Source organism: Eschscholzia californica, unplaced genomic scaffold (assembly GCF_041429995.1).
Source record: "Eschscholzia californica isolate CP2 unplaced genomic scaffold, dmEscCali1.0.p SCAF_1, whole genome shotgun sequence".
Taxonomy (NCBI): domain Eukaryota; kingdom Viridiplantae; phylum Streptophyta; class Magnoliopsida; order Ranunculales; family Papaveraceae; genus Eschscholzia; species Eschscholzia californica.
Genome location: NW_028238198.1, coordinates 21,620,396 through 21,642,139, shown reverse-complemented (window position 1 = coordinate 21,642,139; position 21,744 = coordinate 21,620,396). Strand labels below are relative to the sequence as shown.

Here is a 21,744-nt window from a genome sequence, read left to right as displayed (position 1 = left end):
AAAAATCTAGTGAGCCGACAAAGTTGCAGAAAGAAACATCAATTAAGCTGCTAATTGAGAGGCATGCTTCTTAATAGATGCCATTCAACCCTAAAAATACATCACAAAAAGGAACTTAAACTGTTTACAAATATAATTATGCTGAATTATTTACAAGTCACATACTGCAAGTAAACGTACATCTCATTAATACATTCATTGACATTAAGCTTAGAACAAAAAAGAGTCTCCATATCATGTATCAAGTTCTTCATTCATATCTGGGCTTCAATACGGACTTCAGCAGTTCAGCTTCGCCCAAGCGTTCCTCATTCTGGTCCGGCATCATATGTAAAGTTTCTTTTTTTATATCTGGCCTTCAATACCGGCTTCAGCTTCGCTTAATCGTTCGTCATTCTGGGTCAAAAGGTAATCACAGAGCTCTAAGAGCTGATCAGCAAGTGGAGGTATACCTGGGTTGCGATTATCGTTGTACTTGTGTGCATTATAAGTGATCTGCCACACATCATGCCGAAATTCATCCCTGCTTTTATACTCCATTCTTCTGGCTTTTTCCCTTATGGTGGAGAGATCCATTGGGTACTTGATGATTTTTGAATAATCTGGGGCTTCCTTCTTTGAAACTGGCTTCAAGAAGAGGTAAGAGACCGCGATTGCATCTTTTAATCCGTCTAGAATACTCTCTAATATGTTTGATAACCCAACCTGCAGAGGTTAAACAAGAACTGAATCAAAACAATGGTCACTCGTGAGCAATAAGGTGAGAGAGATAGAGCAAAAAGCAATGCAGTGGCTTCCCTATGTATAAACGAATCTTACAGACTTATAATGGAGTCCCGAATCAGAGAGTAGGAACTTTTTGCCCCCATTCTCTCAAAAGTCTAATTCTCAAACACAAAATAAGCTCTGCTTGGTATTCCACATTAATATTGCGGATGTACTTCACTATTATCTTTTTAAGTGCAAACGTATAAACCAACTTGTAGCTTGTTCACTCGAGTTTGGCAAAAATTGGTGTTGACATTTGTAACCATGTTCAGAACCATCAAAGTTCACACCCTATTTAACCAATTCATGAGGGCTAACTATGAATTGGTTCATGCGATAGCACTTAAATAACGACCAGGAAGAGTATAAACAGAACGTGAATATTTGCTAAATATCCCACATACCAATGAAGCCGATAATGAAGAAATTTATTTATATTAAGAAACTAAGAAGTTACCTGTCCTTCTCCCCCTCTACGGCGCTTAGTTTGCTGGCCATATTCTGGACCGGACCTTTCTGACTCCACCGCAGGTCGCTTTTTTGCAGCCCTATTCCTTTCAGGAATTCTACGGGTGGTTCTGGGTCCTCTATGTTCCTCAATATAATCATCTTCAATATCGATTTTCATCTTCTTTTTCTTCTTTGCTTTCTGCCTTTCTTGTTCTTCCCTTTCTCTCTGTATGGCTTCGTTATACCTTCTACTTTCGGCTATTCTTTGTTGCTCTGCTTGGATCCTTCGCTGTTCAAATAGCAGTCTTTCTTTCTCTAGTCGTATCCTCTCCGCAATTCTTCTCTTTTCTTCCTCCTCCCAGAATCTCCTCTCCTCGTTAGCTTTCCTCTTTGCCTCTGCCACATCAGCCAACCGTTTTTGTTCCTGATTTTTTTGCATCTCGAAACTTGTTAAATCAACCATCTTCTTCATCTTTCTAGGTTCTTCGTGCATACCATAATTATATTCTTCACTTATCTGGTCTACATCAATAATTCCTTTTGGTTGTTTGATTACAATTTTCTTTCGAGGTTGTTGTCTTCCAGTATCCATAGGCGGTCGAATCACAATCGCAGGTTTCTGTGGTTCAACCAGTGTTTCTTCAGGCTTCATCTTGTTCGAAATTACTATTTTACTGATTTTGGGGACAGATTTACTCCCACTTTCTTCTTGTTTATCAAAACTTTGCTGACTGAAAGATGTGGTTTGCTCAATAGGTTTGTCGGCAGGTCCATACTTTAGCTTCAGTGGGAGAATTTTTGTTTTCAACCCTACTCTCTCGGAACTTTCTGGAGCTTCAACAGAAAGAACTTTCGATGCAACTTTAGGTATAATTTTTTTTATTGTTGGCTTTGATTGGGCAGATGAATCTTGAAAGTTTGCCTTCCCAGATGCTTTTTCCATACCAGAGCTTTCAGCCAGCAAGTCCAGATCTTCCCCATACCTAGGGCAGTTCTTGTTCGTTCTCATGTGTCCTGACTGGTATAAGAACAGGTTGGATGCCATTACAAAAACCATTTACAACAATCGTTTTAAATTTAATTAAGCAAACTAAATCCTGAATGGACATACCTGGCCACACGCTCCACATACAAAACCTTCTCTTACAGGTTTATCGGTGGGTTTCTTTTCCTTTATAACCTGGTTAATGATATCAGAGAGTAAGAAACAAATCTCACCATGAATAGGATCATTCGGAATTGGTTTTTGTTTCAGAAGTTCATAAAATGAAATATAACACAACATTCAGACAGGAAAGGTTATGGGTATCTGACACCTGTAACAAGTGTCAGATAAGACAATCTACAAAAATCAGAGAATGACAATATGGATGTAGCATAATTCTTACACCGGATCAAACACTGTAAGGTTATACAAAAAGACATTTGCTAGAGGGGAAATTTTACAACGTAACACAATTCCGTGCAAGTATTCTCAATATTCATACAAAATCTCACTATATACTGATTGAGGTATGAGTGCCGGTACGGGTTTAGTATCCAATAAGGTAAATGAATATTAAACAAGAGTGTGCATGTTACACAGAATACAATTAAGTCGTTACCTGTTTTCTGTGAAACAATAATAAAACAGGGATAACACAATGCATAAAAACAGTGCATCGGAAATACCTTAAATCCATCACCCAGCAATTTGGTTTTCTTTTTCAACAAACCCATCCCGTTTCCCTTCTTAGACTTGATATTCCCAGACAAGAACCTTTTGGCAAGATACTCTTCCACCTGCATCAAGGAAAATAAGGACAACTATTTTGACCCTTTCCTAAAAAACCAGTTCAAACTTACCAAGAAAAAGTGAGTGTAAACAGATATATCCAGTCTATCTAGAGACAAATTTCAGTAAAGAGAAGGGAATTTTACCTCCTTCGGGTCACGAAGTTTCTCCTTAGACGTGAACGAACTATCAGGTTGGGCTGTACGAGTGAACTGATTGACAATGTTGTTACTTTTCTTGGTTCGTTCAGCAATTTCAGAACCAAAACCCGACTGCCAGCTTAATCCTGGTTCTTCACGGCCTCCTGCTCCTGCCTTTTTCTTCTTTTTCCGCTCAGCTTCGTCATCTGAAGAATAAATTGCACAATAACCTTTTTAACGTAATACTTTATAATTATTTTTACTTGGAGGTAGAGACACTATCATATGCGCATTTACACCTCATTTCCTTCTTATGTTTAAGCAATAGTTCTTCTACATTAACACGATAAGCTTTGAAAAAAAAATTAATAGCACAAGTAAACACAAAATGGAATAAAGAAAATGTGTTGTTTATAACTCTACACGTTTTGTATTTGAATTTATAAGAGACTGGTGATTCAACACTCGAGCAAAAAAGGGCATTCACTCGTGGAGTGAACACAATTCTAATTCTGAGTTCGGAATACACTATATCCATAAACCTGCCATGTTCATGTCCTGGAGTAAGTATATATTACCTTCAGTTCATGTCTTGCATCAACAGTGTCGTAGAAAACTAATACATAAAGAGATATGCATCATCTACGTCAGCGTATAAGCATATAAACCGGTGTCAACTTGTATATATATATATATATATAACAAATATTAGTTCAAATCAAGATCTGTTCGAGAAAATCATGAAGACCCTAAACAGAAGAGTGAGAGCACAAAGGTAGTTCCAATCAGTAACTTATGTAACCATTTCCAATACAATAAGTGTTAAAAAGACAAGTCGAACATATAACCAAAATAGCTACTATTTTCTTTCTTTTTCTATTTCTTTTTCTTAATAAAAAAAATAATTGGCCTTCCGAGCACCAGTTTTTAAGGCAGCTTATTTCATCTCCTGGACGATTCATAATATTGTTTAGATGAGCTGGTGTTCGATATAGTGAACAAAGCAATATACCATACAAGTTGAGAGCAAACTGTATCCACAATGTATCAATGCATATGTAACAAGTAGGTCCCAAATGGTGACCAACACATCAAGCATTTAAAAAAAATCAACCATGAATATAGATTGTCATACTTACCATCCATTAGCATCCTGCAAAGTTCTGCTGCTTCTGCTGCTTCATCTTCAATTTCCTCCTCTGCTTGGGCTTGGGTTGGATGCCTTCGCATTTTTAGTCCTCTAACACCATCAACTTTGGCTTGTTTTGATTCATAGTTACCCACCTCAGGTTCCCCACACTCTTCTGCGTCCAGCAAATTTTCGAGGTCTCCAGCAAAAGAATCCAGATCACTGTTTGCTTCAGAGTCACTCTCATTTTCATCGTCTTCAGCAGCCGAAAGACTCTGAAGCTGTCGATCCCATATTTCCTGACACTTTTCTCTGGTTTGCTGCTGAAGCTGAAGAAACGACATACGTTGTCCACGCGCGTACTTACCAATTGTTGTTGGATCAACTTTAACCCCTGTTGAAGCTTGCTCACTAGAGAGCTTGCGTATCATAGCAATCCGATGCCACCTAGTTTGTTTTGCAATTTGTTCCTCGGGGACATTGAACTTAAGGAGAACCTAAAAATTTTGAGCAAAAGAAAAACCCATGAGACCATATGGTTATCCGGGATTTCACATCACATAGTGACAACAGACATGACGGAATTAGTAGTCGAGAGGAAACTAGAAGCATCCACGGGAAACAATAGGGCTCTTCCAGATCCATATGGTTATCCGCCATTTCATTTAACATAGCTCGAGACTAATATTAGGCAATAGGCAAGCTTCCTTGGATGTGACATATAGACCAATTTTAGTTCATGTAAATTGAGAACAGTCGGGTCGAAATGAAGATGGTGGCTGTGGTTGAAACTACTAACTAGTAAAGAAACGAAAGGTCAAATGTGAAGAAAGTTCTTCGTCATTCTGACAATCTGACCAGCATAAAAGTTCTCTGCATTTCTTAAATAGTTAGATAATCTTTCTGTCTCACTCTCAGCATTAAGACATTCGGTATGATCTTACAGCTATGATTTGCTCTAACGTCAATTCTAGAAGTGTTTTCCGTGGTAAGGAACAACGCAAGATAATCTTGGAAAATTACAGACCTCACGTGCTCCCTCCATACTCAGCCTACGGAGATCAGCATCTGTTCCAGTGACAGTCGAACTTCCGGGTCGAGGAGCAGCTGTTTTTTTCTTCACTACATTTGACACTGGCGCCTTTGGAGCAATACGAACATAGCTAAATCCTAAGCCTCTGCCAGATGGATCACCAACTCCCGTAATTTCTAGTCGCTCAATATTTTCTCGGTTCTGCATAAAACGGACAAAAAACATAGGCATTTAAGGATAACATGAGTTCAACTCATTAAGAATATAAGAATTGGGATACCCTAAACCATAGGTTAGAAAGTTGTGACACTTAAACTACTTAAAGATCTTTTTGGGTTGCACTTGCAAGTATACTAGACTAGAGGGGGTAAAGGTGTTCTCTGAACTCATAATTCACGGTAGAGGTCTAGCTAGCTTACTTGAAGTACGAAGTTCGTGCTAAGTGTGAAATGTGTATATATGTTTCCGAGTGATAATATAAAGTTTATCTTCAGTGTTTAAATGTTACTAGAGTCTAGAAATACACTTTATCTCAATAGTAACTTCGAATTAGCCTTGTAGTCGTGTTCTTAGATCATGCCTAATTCTAGACACGCACTTGTAGTTCTCAATCCCCAAGAACCGTGGTGTGGGCTAAGAATATGTGCACGCACTGGGGACCCCACCACAGGAGGGCCCCTCTTTTTAATAATAAAAAAATTGGTATCATCAGATAACGTATTTTCGGTGTCGTTCGCTCACCAGATGATTTAGCTCTCTACATAAGTACGAGTTTATCTACTTGAGCTCTTGAACTTAGAGCTACAATTTGTCTCAAATCTGATACCACATGAGTGAAATATTAACATTTGAATTATCGAAGCTATTGCTAAGTTGAGTGGGAGCTAAAATTTAAGCCGCATGTAGGTATCGTCTGTGAATCTGTAGTCTTATATTACTCAATACTAGACCTCTCTCTCGACCTTTCGTGCAGTCGTATCGTGGTAAAGGACACATAAATCATTTAGCATCGGACTCAAACATATGCCTGCGTACATCTCATACAAGATTTCCGAGAGCGCATAGGTGAAGTTGCTGAACAGTTAACACTATTTAAGCAAGAGATGGGACTGTGGGAAGAATAAATTTATTGGCCCTACTGGTTAGATAATGATTATTTTCTTTCGCCCTGAAAGTAATGGAAATTGTAAACAATCATGAGAAAATACAGACCATTATAGAAACTCACCTGGTTTGTGCACCCAACAAAATTACTAGTCAGATTCCACGGAGTTATCTGCAGCTCCCTCTCAATGTGGGATGAAGCAGCCAGAGCAATAGCTTCATCAGGAAGTTGATTCATTGCAGAAGAAAGGCCATTAGGGTGTGTTAACCTGCTGATTCCTAAACGTTTAAGCCGGTGGAGGCCAGCTTGCATACTTTCATATGCACAAACCTGAGAAGAGGATAATTTGTAAAGGCGACAAGATCCACAATGTAAGATTAAATAAACCACATATGCGGCAAACAGGTGTAAATGTGATTTGCCTTAGTTTGTGAAATCTAACCATATTACACGCTTTGGATCAACTTCACCAAAAAAAAAAAGGTTTGGCACAATACTAAATGCTAATGAACAATAACTTGTTTAAACAAGAGAAAGAACATTAAAGTTGAATGTATAAGGATATAGATCTACAATTGATCCCTACTACACAAAACAGACAATAAATTACACTGTTTCTAGAATAGCCTCTCGCTTTAAGGTGAAATCTGTACACGAGACCAAATATTCCAGTCCTCTTTGCCCAAATATTAAGTAACGAAAGCACTGCTTCTTTAATGTTAACAAACTCAATCCTTTTTCCTATGGAAGTAGCTGTAGTGAAGAAGTACTGAAATAGAAGAAAAACCTTCGGAATTTAATCCCTTGCACAGTAACTTGCGGCATTCAGGAATCAAGGAATACTAATGAATAAGTTACAATCCTAATACTCAGCTAAATTTGATGCATCTTATATGATATGTCAGAGGTTTAGATGATATAATGGTGAAAAGAAGAAAGAGAATGACGCACTACACCGCTTAAGATATAAGGCAAACAAGGGCTTCAACGAATAAACTATATCTTGCCTGTGGTAATTAAACCAAAATTTTGAACTGTGTCAAGACAAGAGATCTAATTATCTTCACTAAAACTCACATTTTCAGGTGTCACCATCCTCCTTAGCTCTTCCTCCAACGGAATTCGGAAATTGCGTCTCATAACCCAAAATAGCTGTCCATTTGACCCTCTCTGGTGGTTTGAGTGTTAAATTTTAGTTAGTGAGAATAGAAGGTACAGAAAATTCACTGTAGAACTTAAATATCAAGGTACAGAGTATCTACTGATGACAAGGATATAGATTGTAGAAAACTACCTGCAAATCAGCACAGTGCTTCAATCTTTTGCGAATGACAGGTTCAGAAAAGCTAGGAAACTGGGCTGATAGCTCATCTGCTCTAATGCAAGGACGCATACCACGTTTCTCATTTGCACGACACTCGCGGTACATGTACACTAGCAGTCTGTTTCCAATGTAAGTTTGAAGATTTTTTGACCCAGGAGAAATAACTTCCATGTGAGGTTCCTGAGTGGAAACATGATCTATATCAGCACACCTTAACATTTCAAATTAGCTCAAAAGAATACAAGCCCAAGATACACCGAACATGTTAACCCAGCATTCCCCTCCCTGGATACTAATTTCCTAGTTTAAGAGTTTAGATTATTTCGATATTTCCACCAGTATCATCTAAAAAGATAACCATGAGCTACAAAATGCTATACAAATGAAAAATGAGAAAACATCATACTGAATTGTACCCAGAAAAGGTCCACGGTGAATCCAATTATGGACAAAGGGTAATAAGCAATTACAAGCAATACCATACATCAAATAAAGTTGTAGAGTTCAAAATCTAATGAGTAATGAAGCCAGGAATCAAAATCTTATGGGCGTCATCTAAAAAACTTGGAGGCTTTGATTTCCAGACTTTTATGACATACTGAGATGTCTTCCTTAGTTGAGGATATAAATTATAACTTATTTAGCGAAGGGGTAGAATAAGCCTCTCATGCCTATGTGATGTTACGCGTTAGGTCTCATAGTCTCACATATCCGTAACAATTTTGCCTAGTGGCCTAGCTACTTACATTTTCCTCTCTAAATAGGAGCATCAGGTTCATACAATGGATAATTCATCAGCGAAACAAAATTAAGTACCAAAATTAATAGCTTGTAAATGAGTAGCTAGACTCCCACCAACCTGCTGCCCAACCACATGTACTCTGTCAATACGTCTAAGAGAAATTTTTCCCTTCGCGGAACGAACTAACAAGTAGTCAGTCGTTGCCAACTTCTGGGGAAATACGGGTGCTCTATACATGTTTGTCTCAAGACACGATTGGCTGCAACCAGGTCTTATGTCACCAAGGAAAGGAGATCTGTCCGCAGGATCAAGAGCAATAATAGTGCCTAAACTCTCACTTCCATTGCGAAGTGTAGAGGCAGTTTGGTCACTAGGTGCTGACTTTTGGTAGTAAGTGCAGAGTCTTGCACCCATCCCCACATTTCCTAAAAGTAAAGGCCTCTCTTCGCAATACCTGCAACAACCGTTACAAACAAGAGAATCATCAACTTAATCCCTAAAGCCATCATATGGGAAATATGGATCACTAGAAATGAAATCATCTTCTCCGACAAGTTGAGAACAGCCGATCATATCATCTTCTCTTCCAGATGTTTCATCTTTCACTGGAGTAGAACCATCCCTAGGGTAAAATTAAGATCGGCCGTAGATATAGTCGAAAATTGAGAGACTTTTATTGTTAGTTTGTAATGTCCTGTGTCCGGTAGTCCCTCCGGACTTGTAAATCCTTACTCTTTTTCTTAATCCAATCAAATTATTCAAAAAAAAAATGTTACAAACAAGATGATGTATCAGAAATTAGAAATGCTCCGTTTCAATTTAGTTGGTGGTTGGTAGTATGCTGTCGCGACTTTCCAATGTTCTAACCTACTTACCTACATCTAAAGCATTCTCATTCTTACCGGATTGACAAGTAAATTGCAGAAAACATGAAACAGTTCCTCAATTTGTATTATTGCATATATTTAGGCTACTCTCGGGACACAGAGCTGTGCAGAATGATAATATGATTGAATGAATTTTATTTATAGCGCTGGGGGATCTTAAGTAGTTAAAGCTCAACCTTGTAAAGGAGAAACTGTTCCTTACAACCATAAAGCCAGACAATCCTCTTCCATGTATTTTGTAAATATAAAACAAAAATGAGAAGAAGTTATGGTACCCAATTTCGGGTGAAAGCCAAATCTGCATGCATTTAGACAATTCCTTATCTGTTTGAAAAGTGGCCATTATTGATCTTCAATAATAATAAAAAATTATTACCGTTGTACTTCAAAGATGAGAACAGCACAACAATGGGAAGCTAATTAACACATCTAGACAGTCTACCACAACGAAATTAAACACACTTATAAAAACGCATTGCTCCTTACATAATGTAGAAACTAGGAATGGTTAACTATTACCTCTGCAGTTTGAATTTTCAAAATATTACTAAACTAGCAAACAGTAATAAGGGAGCCAAGAAAATTTTCTGAATATTACTTACTCCATCAGGAAGACGTGTCCATCCTTCACAGAAAGGTCTGACTTCTTCTTAAAAGCACCGGGAGGACGCAAAGACTTATTTTCACCAGGCAATCTTTGGGCCCTCGGCCATGGATGTATTTTTGTGCGCACAAGATGAAGAACAGAGTTTGGTCGAACATTTTGTGTTGCAAGAGATTTATTGTCTTCAAGCTCCTTCCCGGAATAAATTATTTTTACCTCTTCTGGTGGTTTGAAATCTGCATAAACGAGGTAAATACAAGTTGGGAGTATAAGAATCCCTTTTAGATGTGGAATAAGCAGCAACAATCAAAATTATATATGAAACGGATTGTGCAAAAAGAACCCTCCAATAAATGACTCTTAAGATGGAGATTACTAGCCTAGCTTTTTAGAGGCTTTTGTTTTTACAGAAGAAACCATCTCCTCAGCATCCACATGAAGTTTGCTCCCTTTCCCTCCCATGCTCTTCAATATTATTTTCATGGGACCTTGTGTAGAGAGCTTCCCTTGTTCCTTAGCTGCCACTTCATTGTCATGGGGGTACCAGAATGCTTTTGGTCTATGAAAGTTAGCGATATCCTTACTGTGACAATGAAAAGGAAAAGGTACAATCAAGCTAACTAAATCCAGATAGATATATGAACTCAAAATACAAACACTTTCAGTTATTAAGTAACCCAAAAGCATTATTTGTAACAACCATGCTGACAAAACCAGAACTTTGAGAAAGAGCAACAAAAGGTATTTTTCAACAACAAAAAAAGAAAAGGTATAATAATTACATTGAAACAAAGCGTAACTTTGAAGAACAGCAAGAAAAGGCATAATATTTACATTTAAACGAAGCTAGTCTACATTACTCGAGTTCCACTCAAAGTGCATTTCGTTCCACAAATCCTTTAACTAATGGACAAACTTAAACTATGTCTAGAGGGGGGATTTGGGTACTTCAAGACAAGGATTTTGGGGATATTGAGTCGCATATGACTGTTGAGTTCTCTGTCGCTGTGTCTAAAAAGTGTCAGCTAACAATACTCCATGAGACTAACTACTGTCCATGGTCAATATTGAAAGATCCACAGGTTGGGATTTTAAGCAGAATTAAGAAACTCCGGTGTGTACTTAACAAGGCCGTGCTGCATAGGGGGATTTCATTTTCATTCGGTGTGAGCATGAAAATACAAGTGGTAAATTACTAAGAACACGGAAAACTCGGATACCATGGTTAGAGGCAACAATCTTACCAATCTCCTTTTGGAAGGGACTAGGTTTGCATAGATAAATCATCAAGAAAATCCTATCCACACAAGAACAGGAAAATGCCTAATTGATGGGCCTTGGAGGTTGAAAACAGCTTTTCCCACGGTTGTTTAAAAAGCCATGACATGACCACTTTTGATCACACCCCAATTATGCTTGATTGTGGAGGTATCAAACGGGGGACTATCTCTTACAATTTTAGGCTAATTTATTTGAATAGCAAGGTAAGTGTCGATCAGGGGAGAGAAGTAAAGAATTAGTAAAACTAAGAAAACATAATACAATGGGTGAGATGTTCTAGGTCATGCTACCCTGAGAGGAGAGGTGGTGTCTCTGTGATACAAGAATTATGTGATCTATGTGCCATATGTTCGAGATCTGCAAGGTACATCTTATTTTCCTACTGTAAAGAATGACATTTTTCCTCACAGTGAATTACTGTTTGGTGGGTGTATCTACATTTTAAGGTTAACCTCTATAGGTTTTGTTTCTACAAACACTACTTTACAGACTCTCCTCAGAGCCTTGTCTGTTTTCTTCCTTAGGCCTTGAAAGATCAACATGTTTGGGCATTGCTGTCTAATACCATGCGAATCTATGATTGAAGCCCAAGCCACAAGTTCCCCTAGAAGTCCTGTAAAGACCATCTCAAGTTCATTCCATAGGAAAAGATATGCAGCTTGCTTTCGGTTGCACTTATTATAAATTTATACATAGAGAATTGTTATTCAGAAGTCAATTCAAATAATCCGTAAATAAACCTGTGGGAGGCAATCATATAGCAGAAGTAGCATCAGATACTTTAAGGCAATGATGTAGCCCGTGAGGGCTCCAATCGTTTCCTACAAGGCACCCACGTAGTATAATAATTTCATCTTTAGTCTTAACCAAGATACAGTAGATTTAGAGTATTTCCATTATGATTGTTTATTGCAAGTTGGGCCCAAGTTTAATTAGGAAAGTAGATTTAGCATAGAAAAGGAATTATATTCCCCGTGGGACTGGCTGAACCCTAGTTAAAGGGTCATTTGTTCTTTCTTTTAGATCATCGATATTATAAAAAAAATTTGTTGCATATTTTATCTCTTCTACTCAATTCCTTGCTCTTTTACTTGATTTCTGGTCGCTTTTAATTTTACTTTTACATTTCCCCATTGTGCTACATCAAACAAACATTACAGAAACATCACCAAGAAAAGAAAAATAGTCTTACTTGCTCAACTTTGGTTTCATAGTTTGCAGCTTTAGCGCAGGTATCGAATGTAATACTTTAACCCCATGAGCTGCACGCTTTTTAGAATGTGATTTTAGTTGTTGAGAGGTTTTTCTGTTTGAGTAGTACTTGTCGTTAGATATGTTAAACCGGCCTACAGATGCCGCTCCTGGACCATGTACATCAAAAGAATCCCCACCATTCAACTTGGCAGATCGAGTAACTATCATTGCCCCAGCGTGCCAACAGAGATGTCCACCATCCTTGTTATCTAAAATTTCAAAAAGCATCTGATCATCCTGAAGATCAAAGATCAATTTGGGTTTTGAAATATGTTCATTTGGTTCCCAAATGATGTTGTCCAACCAAGACCCATCCAGCATGTCCCTGTTCTGTAAAGAAACTTTTTTGCTAAAACGGCTTATTCCATCATCCTTGCGGTGATGTTCCGCTTTCTTTTCTACTTCTGAATCATTTGAACCATCTACCATCAAACGAGATTCTAACCTCAATATTTGTGGATGGCTCATTTCTGAAAGCAAAAGGTTAGATGAATCCGAAAATTTTCGTGAGCCGAAGGCTTCTACTAGTACAGGATAGCTACTCAGAAAAAGACTGTGGTCTTTTTCATCAGCCTCAACCTCCACTTCAAAACTCAAATCCTGTGGCTCGGCCCCTACTTCCTCTTCCATATTAGTGAAACCTTCAGAGTCATTCCTAGATACTGTACTAGTCTCAGAGATCTCACAACTCCTTACAGGGGAATTATCCCAAATGATTTCACCTTCCCAATCTTGCTGATCAAGAGGGTAAAATTTTGGAGAAGACGACCCCCAGCCTGAAGCAAGATCAACAGATGCAGTCTCTTTCATTGGCTGATCACTGAGACAGGTAATTTTCCTATGCTCAAAAGCCTCTATGGAGCTAAAACTAATTCTTTGCCGAGAATCAAACACCACTGATTCTCCATCAATATTTTTGATCAATTCATCGTCATATTGGGTAATACTCACTTGCTTAGAAGTAAATAAACTTTGGCATGATCCCCTGAGAAATGCTTCTTCATCGTCTTCGACAATATGAGACGCATCCAGCCTCTCTGGGACATAGAAAGAAAACCAGGGAAAAGATGTAACGGGAGAGAACAAAATAATTGACGTGATCAACTGCCTAAATGAAAATGGCTTCATTAAACATAGAAAGCGTAAAAAGTTGACTTTGGACAAGAAGAAAATTACAATAAAACAATATGTTTGCACACCTCTTGGAATAGGATACCTATGGTTTCTCTTCTCCCCTTTTCTTACAGGCTCATGAATACCAAAGATTTCAGAGAACCGTAAGACCACCATTCCATCTTCTATACACAAAATAGGCAATGAAGTCATGCTTTTCTCCATGAATGATTCTTCCAACTCTTGAGGTTCATCCTCCTAACATAAGTCAGGTACATAAAATCCAGTTTACAGAAATAAGACAAAGCGCTACCAAGAAAGCACCATGACAAAAATTAATGCATACTATATCTGAATTTTTGAAGTCCTAACAAATATATAATGCAAGCATACACCATTAAGAGACCATCAATACCAGAACAGAAACAATCACGGAAATAGTATTTAATACCAGAAACAAGTTCTTGCGAGATTGTTATAAAATTCATCGCATAGTGAAATAACTAAATTGCTAGCTGCTCAGGGCTGGTGCCACTGGCAGCTGCTTCCAAAATTGAATGAGTAAAAATATAACCCAAAATTTAATACAAAATTAATTACAAACCAATACCATCCCAACTAATCCGGCATGCATGTCCATGTGCCCCGGGGTCCAATAAGAACGTAACTAGACAGGGTCATTAGATTGGTGCCGGCGGGCTCCGTATTCGTTGTGCACCGACGATTATAGCCCATCAATCCTATGTACCATGTTATATTTTGATCCACGGAATCTAATATACTTGTACGATGGCCCGAAAATTCTACGGAAAACTCCTTACCAACCAGTCCTGTTCTAGTGCCCTTACTAATTTATAATGAAGGTCTTTGAGTCCCTGACTCCCTGCTATCCGCACAAACTATGGTTAAATTTGGGATTGGCTTTGTATTTGTTACCCACTGATTATGGCCCCTAGCCTTATAACTGGCAACATTTGTCTCCCTAGAAAGAATACAGGTCTACCCCTACATTAGACGGATTAGTACCGAGGTAATACCCTCCTATATCATACAGCTCTAGTTAGAAGATACATGCTATCTCAATGTTCTAAACCCCACCTTTATTCCTCACTTGAAGATATCAATTTTAAATCATTTCCCATGTGGATTGTACAACACAAAAATTAGTTTATATTTCAAGGAAATAGTGAGATCAACGAGAACACAATACTTTTTTTGAATAATAAGAACACAATACTTTTTTTTGAATAATAAGAACGCAATACTTTCAAGTTCCGCCATTATCAAAATCCTTCAAAAGTAAATATTTAATGGAAAAGAAAAGCATTACATATAACCGACCTCCTGAAAATCTTCCAAATCAACGGCCAGGCTTTCAGGTTCAAGAGACGGCACAGCAGGCTCGGGAGACGTCTCATCCTCAGAAGCTAAAACGGAATTCCCAACTAAAAGAGAATGTAGGCATGAGAAACTGATGGAGTGTTACAGGATTGGAAGAAGTTGCCATACATATTTCGATTCTCACACGGTCCATCAGAGGGGGTAATAACTAACCTTTCTCAGGAGAGACACCAGGATCTCTTTCAAAAGTCAAATCACATGGTTGTTCGGTACTATGCTCCAAAACAAGAGTACCTACTAAATTGAGAGTTGATAAGCAGACTTGCAAAAACTATATGAATAAAATCAAAATGAACCCATTGAAAAAAACAATAATAAAAAATGCAGTACCAAGAAAATGCAAGACAATACGAACTTATCGCACTTCTTGCAAACTTCAGAAAACCTAGACATGGCTTGTTGAACTTGTGCAATTTTAATGTCTTCTTTTTCTGTATTTTTATTTTGTTCTTATCAGGCAAGACTATTGACATTAAATATCAATGAAAAATCAAATAGTTTGAAAGGACTTGCCACTTGTAATTTATCTATCATATATACAAAACATCATTTACTCTTTCTTTTGTGATCAAATAACCTAATTAACCGACCTAGCAACAGGCACAAAATCCTTAAATCGACTTAAATGCATGGAAATCACAATATTTTTTTTGGATAGAGTGATAATAGCAAACAATCTTATCTGATATTTGACCAGACAATGTAATGCTAGTTGATAGACCATCTTAGTATGTAACCTGCTGGAGAATGAGGTTGGGCAGTTGAACAATTATCCATCGCCTTATATTCCTCATCAAAATCTTCACCCTCATCATAATTCTCCTCGTCAAAAACAGAAGTATGGCGGTCAAGAGTGGAAAATGAAGCTTCAGCAGAAAAAAATTCCTTCTTTGGTAGCAAATGGTCTTCCTCTGAAATGTCTTGAATCTCCGGCCCTTCGTACTCTTCTTCGATGTCTTCGTAATCAACAGCATCTTCAGCCTTTTCATCATAATCTTCACATTAAATTAAAAGGCATAGTAATCAAAGGCTTGATATACAAGTATTGAAGATAACAACGAGAAGTAATAAAATCATAAAACAATCATAAAACATGGCCTCAGAAAGCTATCACAAAACCGGGGAACATTCTTGAAAAGAGACTTTACAAATTAACTAGGACACCCGGAGATCAAATCCTTGAAAGGAATAGTCTATAATTGCTGCAGCTATATCCTGAAATCCTAGAGTAGTTACATTGCCAACTTGACCCTCACGTTCTAAAACACCTTGAATAGGTACCCGACTCGACAAACTAGACAACTGGGCACTATAAGACTAAACCACTATTTTATTCTTTTGACCATTCAAAATGGAAAAAGAAATTGTCTTACTAATAAGGATAATTGTAGATTGGAAATAATGTACGTGAATTATGTAACACGCCTCGTCGCCCTAGAAGGTGTATATAGCCTGGATAACAGTTAGTGTCTTGCCTTAGACATTCAGCGGGCCGCCCAACAGGAACAATATGGGAAATGGACTGAGCGGTTTGTTAAAAGTGGTGTTAGAGTCGACCAAGGCTTTACTCTAAGGGGCGGGACGTAAACATCCATTATCAACTAGGAGAGTATCCAAACCATGGCTCATTCGCAAAATCATGATGGGCTTCCTTAGTCAAGGATCCTTGTGTGCCTAATTTAAAAATAAAATTCTACGAAGACACATTGACTAAGAGTCGTGAGAAACTCTATGAAAAACAGCAGTTCTGCTGTTGAATTCTTCGTAGTTGTGGAGCACTACTTAGAGGTAATTGAAAATAATGAAGTATTTGGTATATAAGAATTCATTTTTACTTAATTATGTACTAAACTTAGGTTAGACACACTCATATGGCATGTCTAAATAGAAATCAGATTGCAATTTGACTATATTGTTTACTCCTTTAAGGGATAATGTGCCCTAATCATTATAAACAGACATTAAGAACAACATCAAAAAGTGATTACGATGACCATACAAGATTATACACATGAATCACCTTGTTCAGAAGCATCTGCAGGTGTTTGTGATGATCTTACTGACAGCTACACGTAAAACAACTACATCAGTACCAAAAGGTGAAAAGAATGTGACAACAGGATGCTAAAAATATATAATGCAACGTAGTCAGATTAATAGAAGGATTGAAAAAGCCAAATGATGGCAGGTCCCATACATCAATATCCGTCAGGGATGTGCCCAGCTTATCAGCAAGTGCAGCAAGATGCTCCTTTGCATCCTGAGGAAAACATATTGAATTTCCAGCATCAACATTAAAACATAAAATGTAAGTTCTATCGGTTCATAGCTGCAGCTAGTGCTAAAAAAAGATTCAACATACAAGTATGTTATTACACGTCCCCCGTGTGCCAATACAACCAAATTTTAACAAAATGAGATAAGATCAATGCAACCAACTTTGTAGTATTATAAGTATACAGACAACACAAAAAGAATTAGTTTACAATCTTCCCTCCTCTGAACTTTGCAACATAAGCCCATTATTTAGTTCTATCCGTCAAATCCTTATATTAGATGGGGATAGCATAAGATGAAGTCCACACAAGGAGACCATTTTTATTTTTTTTCCTTTTATTCATAATGCATGCCTCTAGATTCTTATACAGTGGTGGAAATGCTAATATCTAACAACAAAGTTTCGAACAACTAGGACTAGCAAGCTACCGAGATTACTCAAACTAACAATATGAGCCCGCGTGGTCCCGGCGGGACTCGAACCCACGACCTTCGGCTCATAAGACCAACGCTCTAACCAACTGAGCTACGGGACTTGTATCTAAAGCACTTTTTTTACCATTGAAAAGGAGTTATGACAAGACTCAGGACTACCTAACAACATATGGACAGAGTTTGAACATTAAAAAGAAAACATCGAAACTCCACAACGAACAATTAAGATTCGTTGGCAACCAAACCAAGACATCACTTTTACATGTATACTAGCTCATGGAACCTTTGAGTATTTTTTAGCATGGAAGACTCCGCAAAGTTGTATAAATTATCCACAATTGTCTCTTTAATCTATTTTGGTTTCCTTTCAGAATGTTTGTAATATATGAGTTTATTTGGGAACACATCTAAGATTAGAATAAGAAACATAAAACTTATCAAGGTTATGGAAAGGATATAGACAAGTACACTTTTTTATGGAGATAGGACTTGCCTCATCAAGGTAGTCAACGTCAAGGTCACCTGATCCATCAACATTTCCGAACATAAATCCCAATAGACGGTTTCCTCCACTACCCTCCTCATAGTCATCCTCGTCGTCTGCCAAAAATTAATTTTCAGATTAATTAAGAGTTTTATACTATGGCCCTGTGGGGGAAGGGGCAACAACTGAATCAACTGATAAGCCTACATAATCAAATTATTTGTAGTTGCTAAACCCAAACAGTCTACTAACAATCATATAAAATTTTCATATGCTAACTTCAAGGGAATACAAAGCACTTGGATGAACTTTTAGCCACTAACATTTTACCACGGTCATAACCACAGGTTTCGTCAACTACTAGCCATATACTTCTTTTCAGTCACTAGTTATATACAAGCATAAATGTTCCCAATAAGCTAAGTGTAAAATAAGGTTGCGTGTATATGTGTATCGTCAATGTTCAAAAGGTCCATATTCAACAAGAATTGAGATATTCGTAATTCCCACCCATCAGATTCTAGAAGTGGAAATGGCTCTCACTTCTGACGTCAGTGCTGGCTATTGTGCCAACAGCTACTTATCGAATTATTTTCACTATGCTGTTAATTGAAGGGCACCCAAAACCTTTCACAAATATGGAAACCTAGCGTACATGCTTCAGTTCAAGAGGTAAACAGTGCCTTAATAGAACCTAATTGGAGAACAAAACAGAATATGACACTATATTGGTGATTCAATAAGCGTAATTTATGAATTTTATACTTAAAATTTTGAAACTTTACCTTCTTCGTCTCGGGAGCCATGTGAAGCACTTGACTGTTCCCCCATGTTGTGTTAAATATTCACCTATCGAAAAGAAAAGTCAAATGACAGTTTGACACAGAATCGAATATGAATATGAACCCAAATTCGAATTGATGAAAAACCCACAGAAGTATACTAATTACACTTTCATCAAATACCTGAGCAAATAAAGTCGTCTTTTGACTAAACAACCAGCACATACATTGATGAGCGTTTTAAACTGCAACATTATCTGTAACTTGAGGAACTCTTGTGAATCCAACTGCTTCCATACTCATGCAGAAAGGGGCAAAACGAACTAATGCAAAATCCAAGCCAGGTAATAAGTACTTACAGCTAAATTAGCTTGAAAAATGCAAAAAATACTCACATAATCAAGAAAACCCATATTTTTTCAATGCAAGTAAAAATAACAAATATCAAAATTTTGGGTAATTAGGTTTTCTCGGTCTAATTCATTCTCTGGTTTTAAGAAATTGAATTCAGTAGGTTAGAGTTTCTCTTTCACCAGTGAAACTACAATTTAAATAAAACTCTTTTGGTTCTTCTAATCATGAAAGAACCAAGAGATAAAGAGAGAGAGAGAGAGAAACCTAAAGTGAACATGGTTGCTAGGCTTGCCATAAAAAGCAAAAGAAACGAAAAACAAATCAAACGATTAAGAATATTAGGTAACCTAAACAAACCTGGAAACTGAATCCTATAGCACAAGCAAGAAATTGATGATCCAAGACTAATAATGTATTCAAACCTCAGATTACTATTCGATCACAAATCGATGTGTATAATAATCTCTCTCTCAATTGATAAAATCGTAAGAGGAGATTATCAAATGAATAAACCAGAAGAAGAAGAAGAGGAAGAAATTGATGATGAAGAGATCAATTTGGGTGTTGAGGTTTTCGATTTATCGACGAGGATGAAGAAGATGTCCGATGAGAAAGCTCCACGATTTTCCTCGTTTCCTCCCAATTTAACAAGGGTATTTTCGTAATTCTGAATTTAATGGAAGCTTTCGTTGGTCTCGATGGGTCCTTGGGCCTTTAAATAGGGGAAGAATAACTCGACCGCGGGCACTATCCTTCAAAGCAAGAAATTCGGCTTCGGTCGAGGGCTCTGGGTACAGTGGTTGGGCACTCCCGTGCCGTAAGTCTATGAAATCTTCTGACGGAAACAATAGATGGCTCGAAGTTTGGGTTGACTACAAGTCGAAGGTGATGTAGTCGGTTCTAATTGGTCAAGTCATGAAAGAGAGAAACGACTTGACTAATTAGAGTCAGTCACATCATCGTTCGCTTCTAGACAGACTTATATTCCGACCCCATTTAGCATTTTCCGTTGGTGAAAATAATTTGTCTATGATTTATCCAATGTAATTAATGCATCGATAAAGTAATGGTATAAGTTTAAGATTCGTGAAGGATCTTTGTATTGCATTTAAGGCCTAAGATATCTTAAACAGTGGTAGTTATGGTGTTTGCTAAATCTTGATTTATCTTCATAATATATATTTATAACGATGTCGTGTTTTTTTTTGTTGAAACAATATAACGATGTCGTGTAGTGCAATGACTCTTTTTTTGTTGAAACATTGTAATGACTCTTAGATGCCAATAAAAAAAAACACAATAAATACGACAACTTTTATATAGTTGGTATATGGTGGGACACACATACCACAAGCAGGCTAAGAAACTCTATCTATGTCTACAAAAGTGAGTCTCTTGGTAATTCAAAATTGATTGAAGTCTGGCAATAATGATTTTGTATTGCCATATGAGACTGTCACAGTAGAGGTTCATAAAGGCTTGTGTCGTGTCGCCAGAGTGCTTCGAAGGCCTGTGGCACTTATGCACTATATCGTTTTTGGTTATCAAATACAAATATTTTAAGTTTCAACAAAAAAAAAAAAAAAAAAAAAAAAAAAAAAAATACAAATATTTTAAGAATATTCAAAATAAAAATATCCAAAATTTAAAATGTCCTGATTAAGATTTAAGACAACGCGTGACTATCTTGTTAGGGCTCCTTGTACAGATTGTAAACTTGCATAAATTTGTGTATAGGGGTGCAATGGTACAAACATGTTAAACCCATGGTGACCATAAGGACATGAGGATTTGATATAGTGATACACTCTATACCCGGAGGTCTCAGGTTCAATTCTCATTGCAAGTGAGGTAAAGAAATTTCAGGCAGATTTCGGAGAAATTCTCAGATCAACAGTTGAAATCAATTTGTCTAACTTCCTATTGATTTGTGTCCCAAATCATGAGAAAATTGTGATAGTTGATTCTGTAAGCTCTTGATTTGTGTCCCAAATAACAGCTTTCCTGGCTTTTTAGCAAAACGTGCGATAGTCGCGTATAAGGGGGGTAACTGACAATACCTTCTCGAGAAGCTCTTCCTCCTCTTCTACTCAGGTGTACTCAAGATAGAACTTAGATATATGGGTTTCTGTAAACTCACCACTAAGAGCTTTTAGTGGATTAGGTACACCAGTTACGGAAAAACGACAGTTTCAGCTCAAACTCCTGATATTGTTGGTGATCGGCAGTCCAACTGGGACGTCAGAACTCGAAAGTGTACTTATACTAGTCTCTCTCTATTTTTTACGAAAAAGAATCTAATCGTCACTTGTGTTAGTTCGGCAATATGATGACACATTTTAACATTACGTCTACAACTTATAGATAATCAATTCTTTTCCATTATAATGGTATTTCAATGAACAGT

At 37.4% G+C, this 21,744-nt stretch overlaps 1 protein-coding gene and 1 non-coding gene across 3 annotated transcripts; both read right to left on the bottom strand.

Moving 5' to 3' along the window:
• Positions 1 to 23: 23 nt before the first annotated feature.
• Positions 24 to 20,162, bottom strand: HAF01 (HAC13 protein (HAC13)). 2 transcript variants are annotated; one of them, XM_086651619.1, is made up of 24 exons: positions 19,695 to 20,162; positions 19,167 to 19,306; positions 18,987 to 19,050; positions 18,211 to 18,317; positions 17,203 to 17,265; positions 17,026 to 17,071; positions 15,743 to 16,000; positions 15,159 to 15,239; positions 14,946 to 15,049; positions 13,691 to 13,862; positions 12,430 to 13,528; positions 10,337 to 10,539; positions 9,955 to 10,192; positions 8,583 to 8,919; positions 7,694 to 7,903; positions 7,477 to 7,569; positions 6,523 to 6,729; positions 5,289 to 5,495; positions 4,272 to 4,758; positions 3,139 to 3,338; positions 2,890 to 3,000; positions 2,330 to 2,398; positions 1,226 to 2,236; positions 24 to 705 (listed from the first exon to the last, which is right to left on the bottom strand). In XM_086651619.1, the coding sequence occupies exons 3-24, from the start codon at positions 19,030 to 19,032 to the stop codon at positions 346 to 348; spliced, it is 5,709 nt and encodes a 1,902-aa protein (XP_086507745.1). In that variant the 5' UTR covers positions 19,033 to 19,050; positions 19,167 to 19,306; positions 19,695 to 20,162; the 3' UTR covers positions 24 to 345. The 2 variants fall into 2 exon arrangements, with proteins under 2 accessions (XP_086507745.1, XP_086507746.1); XM_086651620.1 differs by having other exon boundaries at positions 19,167 to 19,240; positions 19,685 to 20,028.
• TRNAI-UAU (transfer RNA isoleucine (anticodon UAU)) lies at positions 17,745 to 17,818 on the bottom strand. The gene has a single exon. It is a non-coding gene; the product is annotated as a tRNA-Ile (tRNA).
• Positions 20,163 to 21,744: the final 1,582 nt, after the last annotated feature.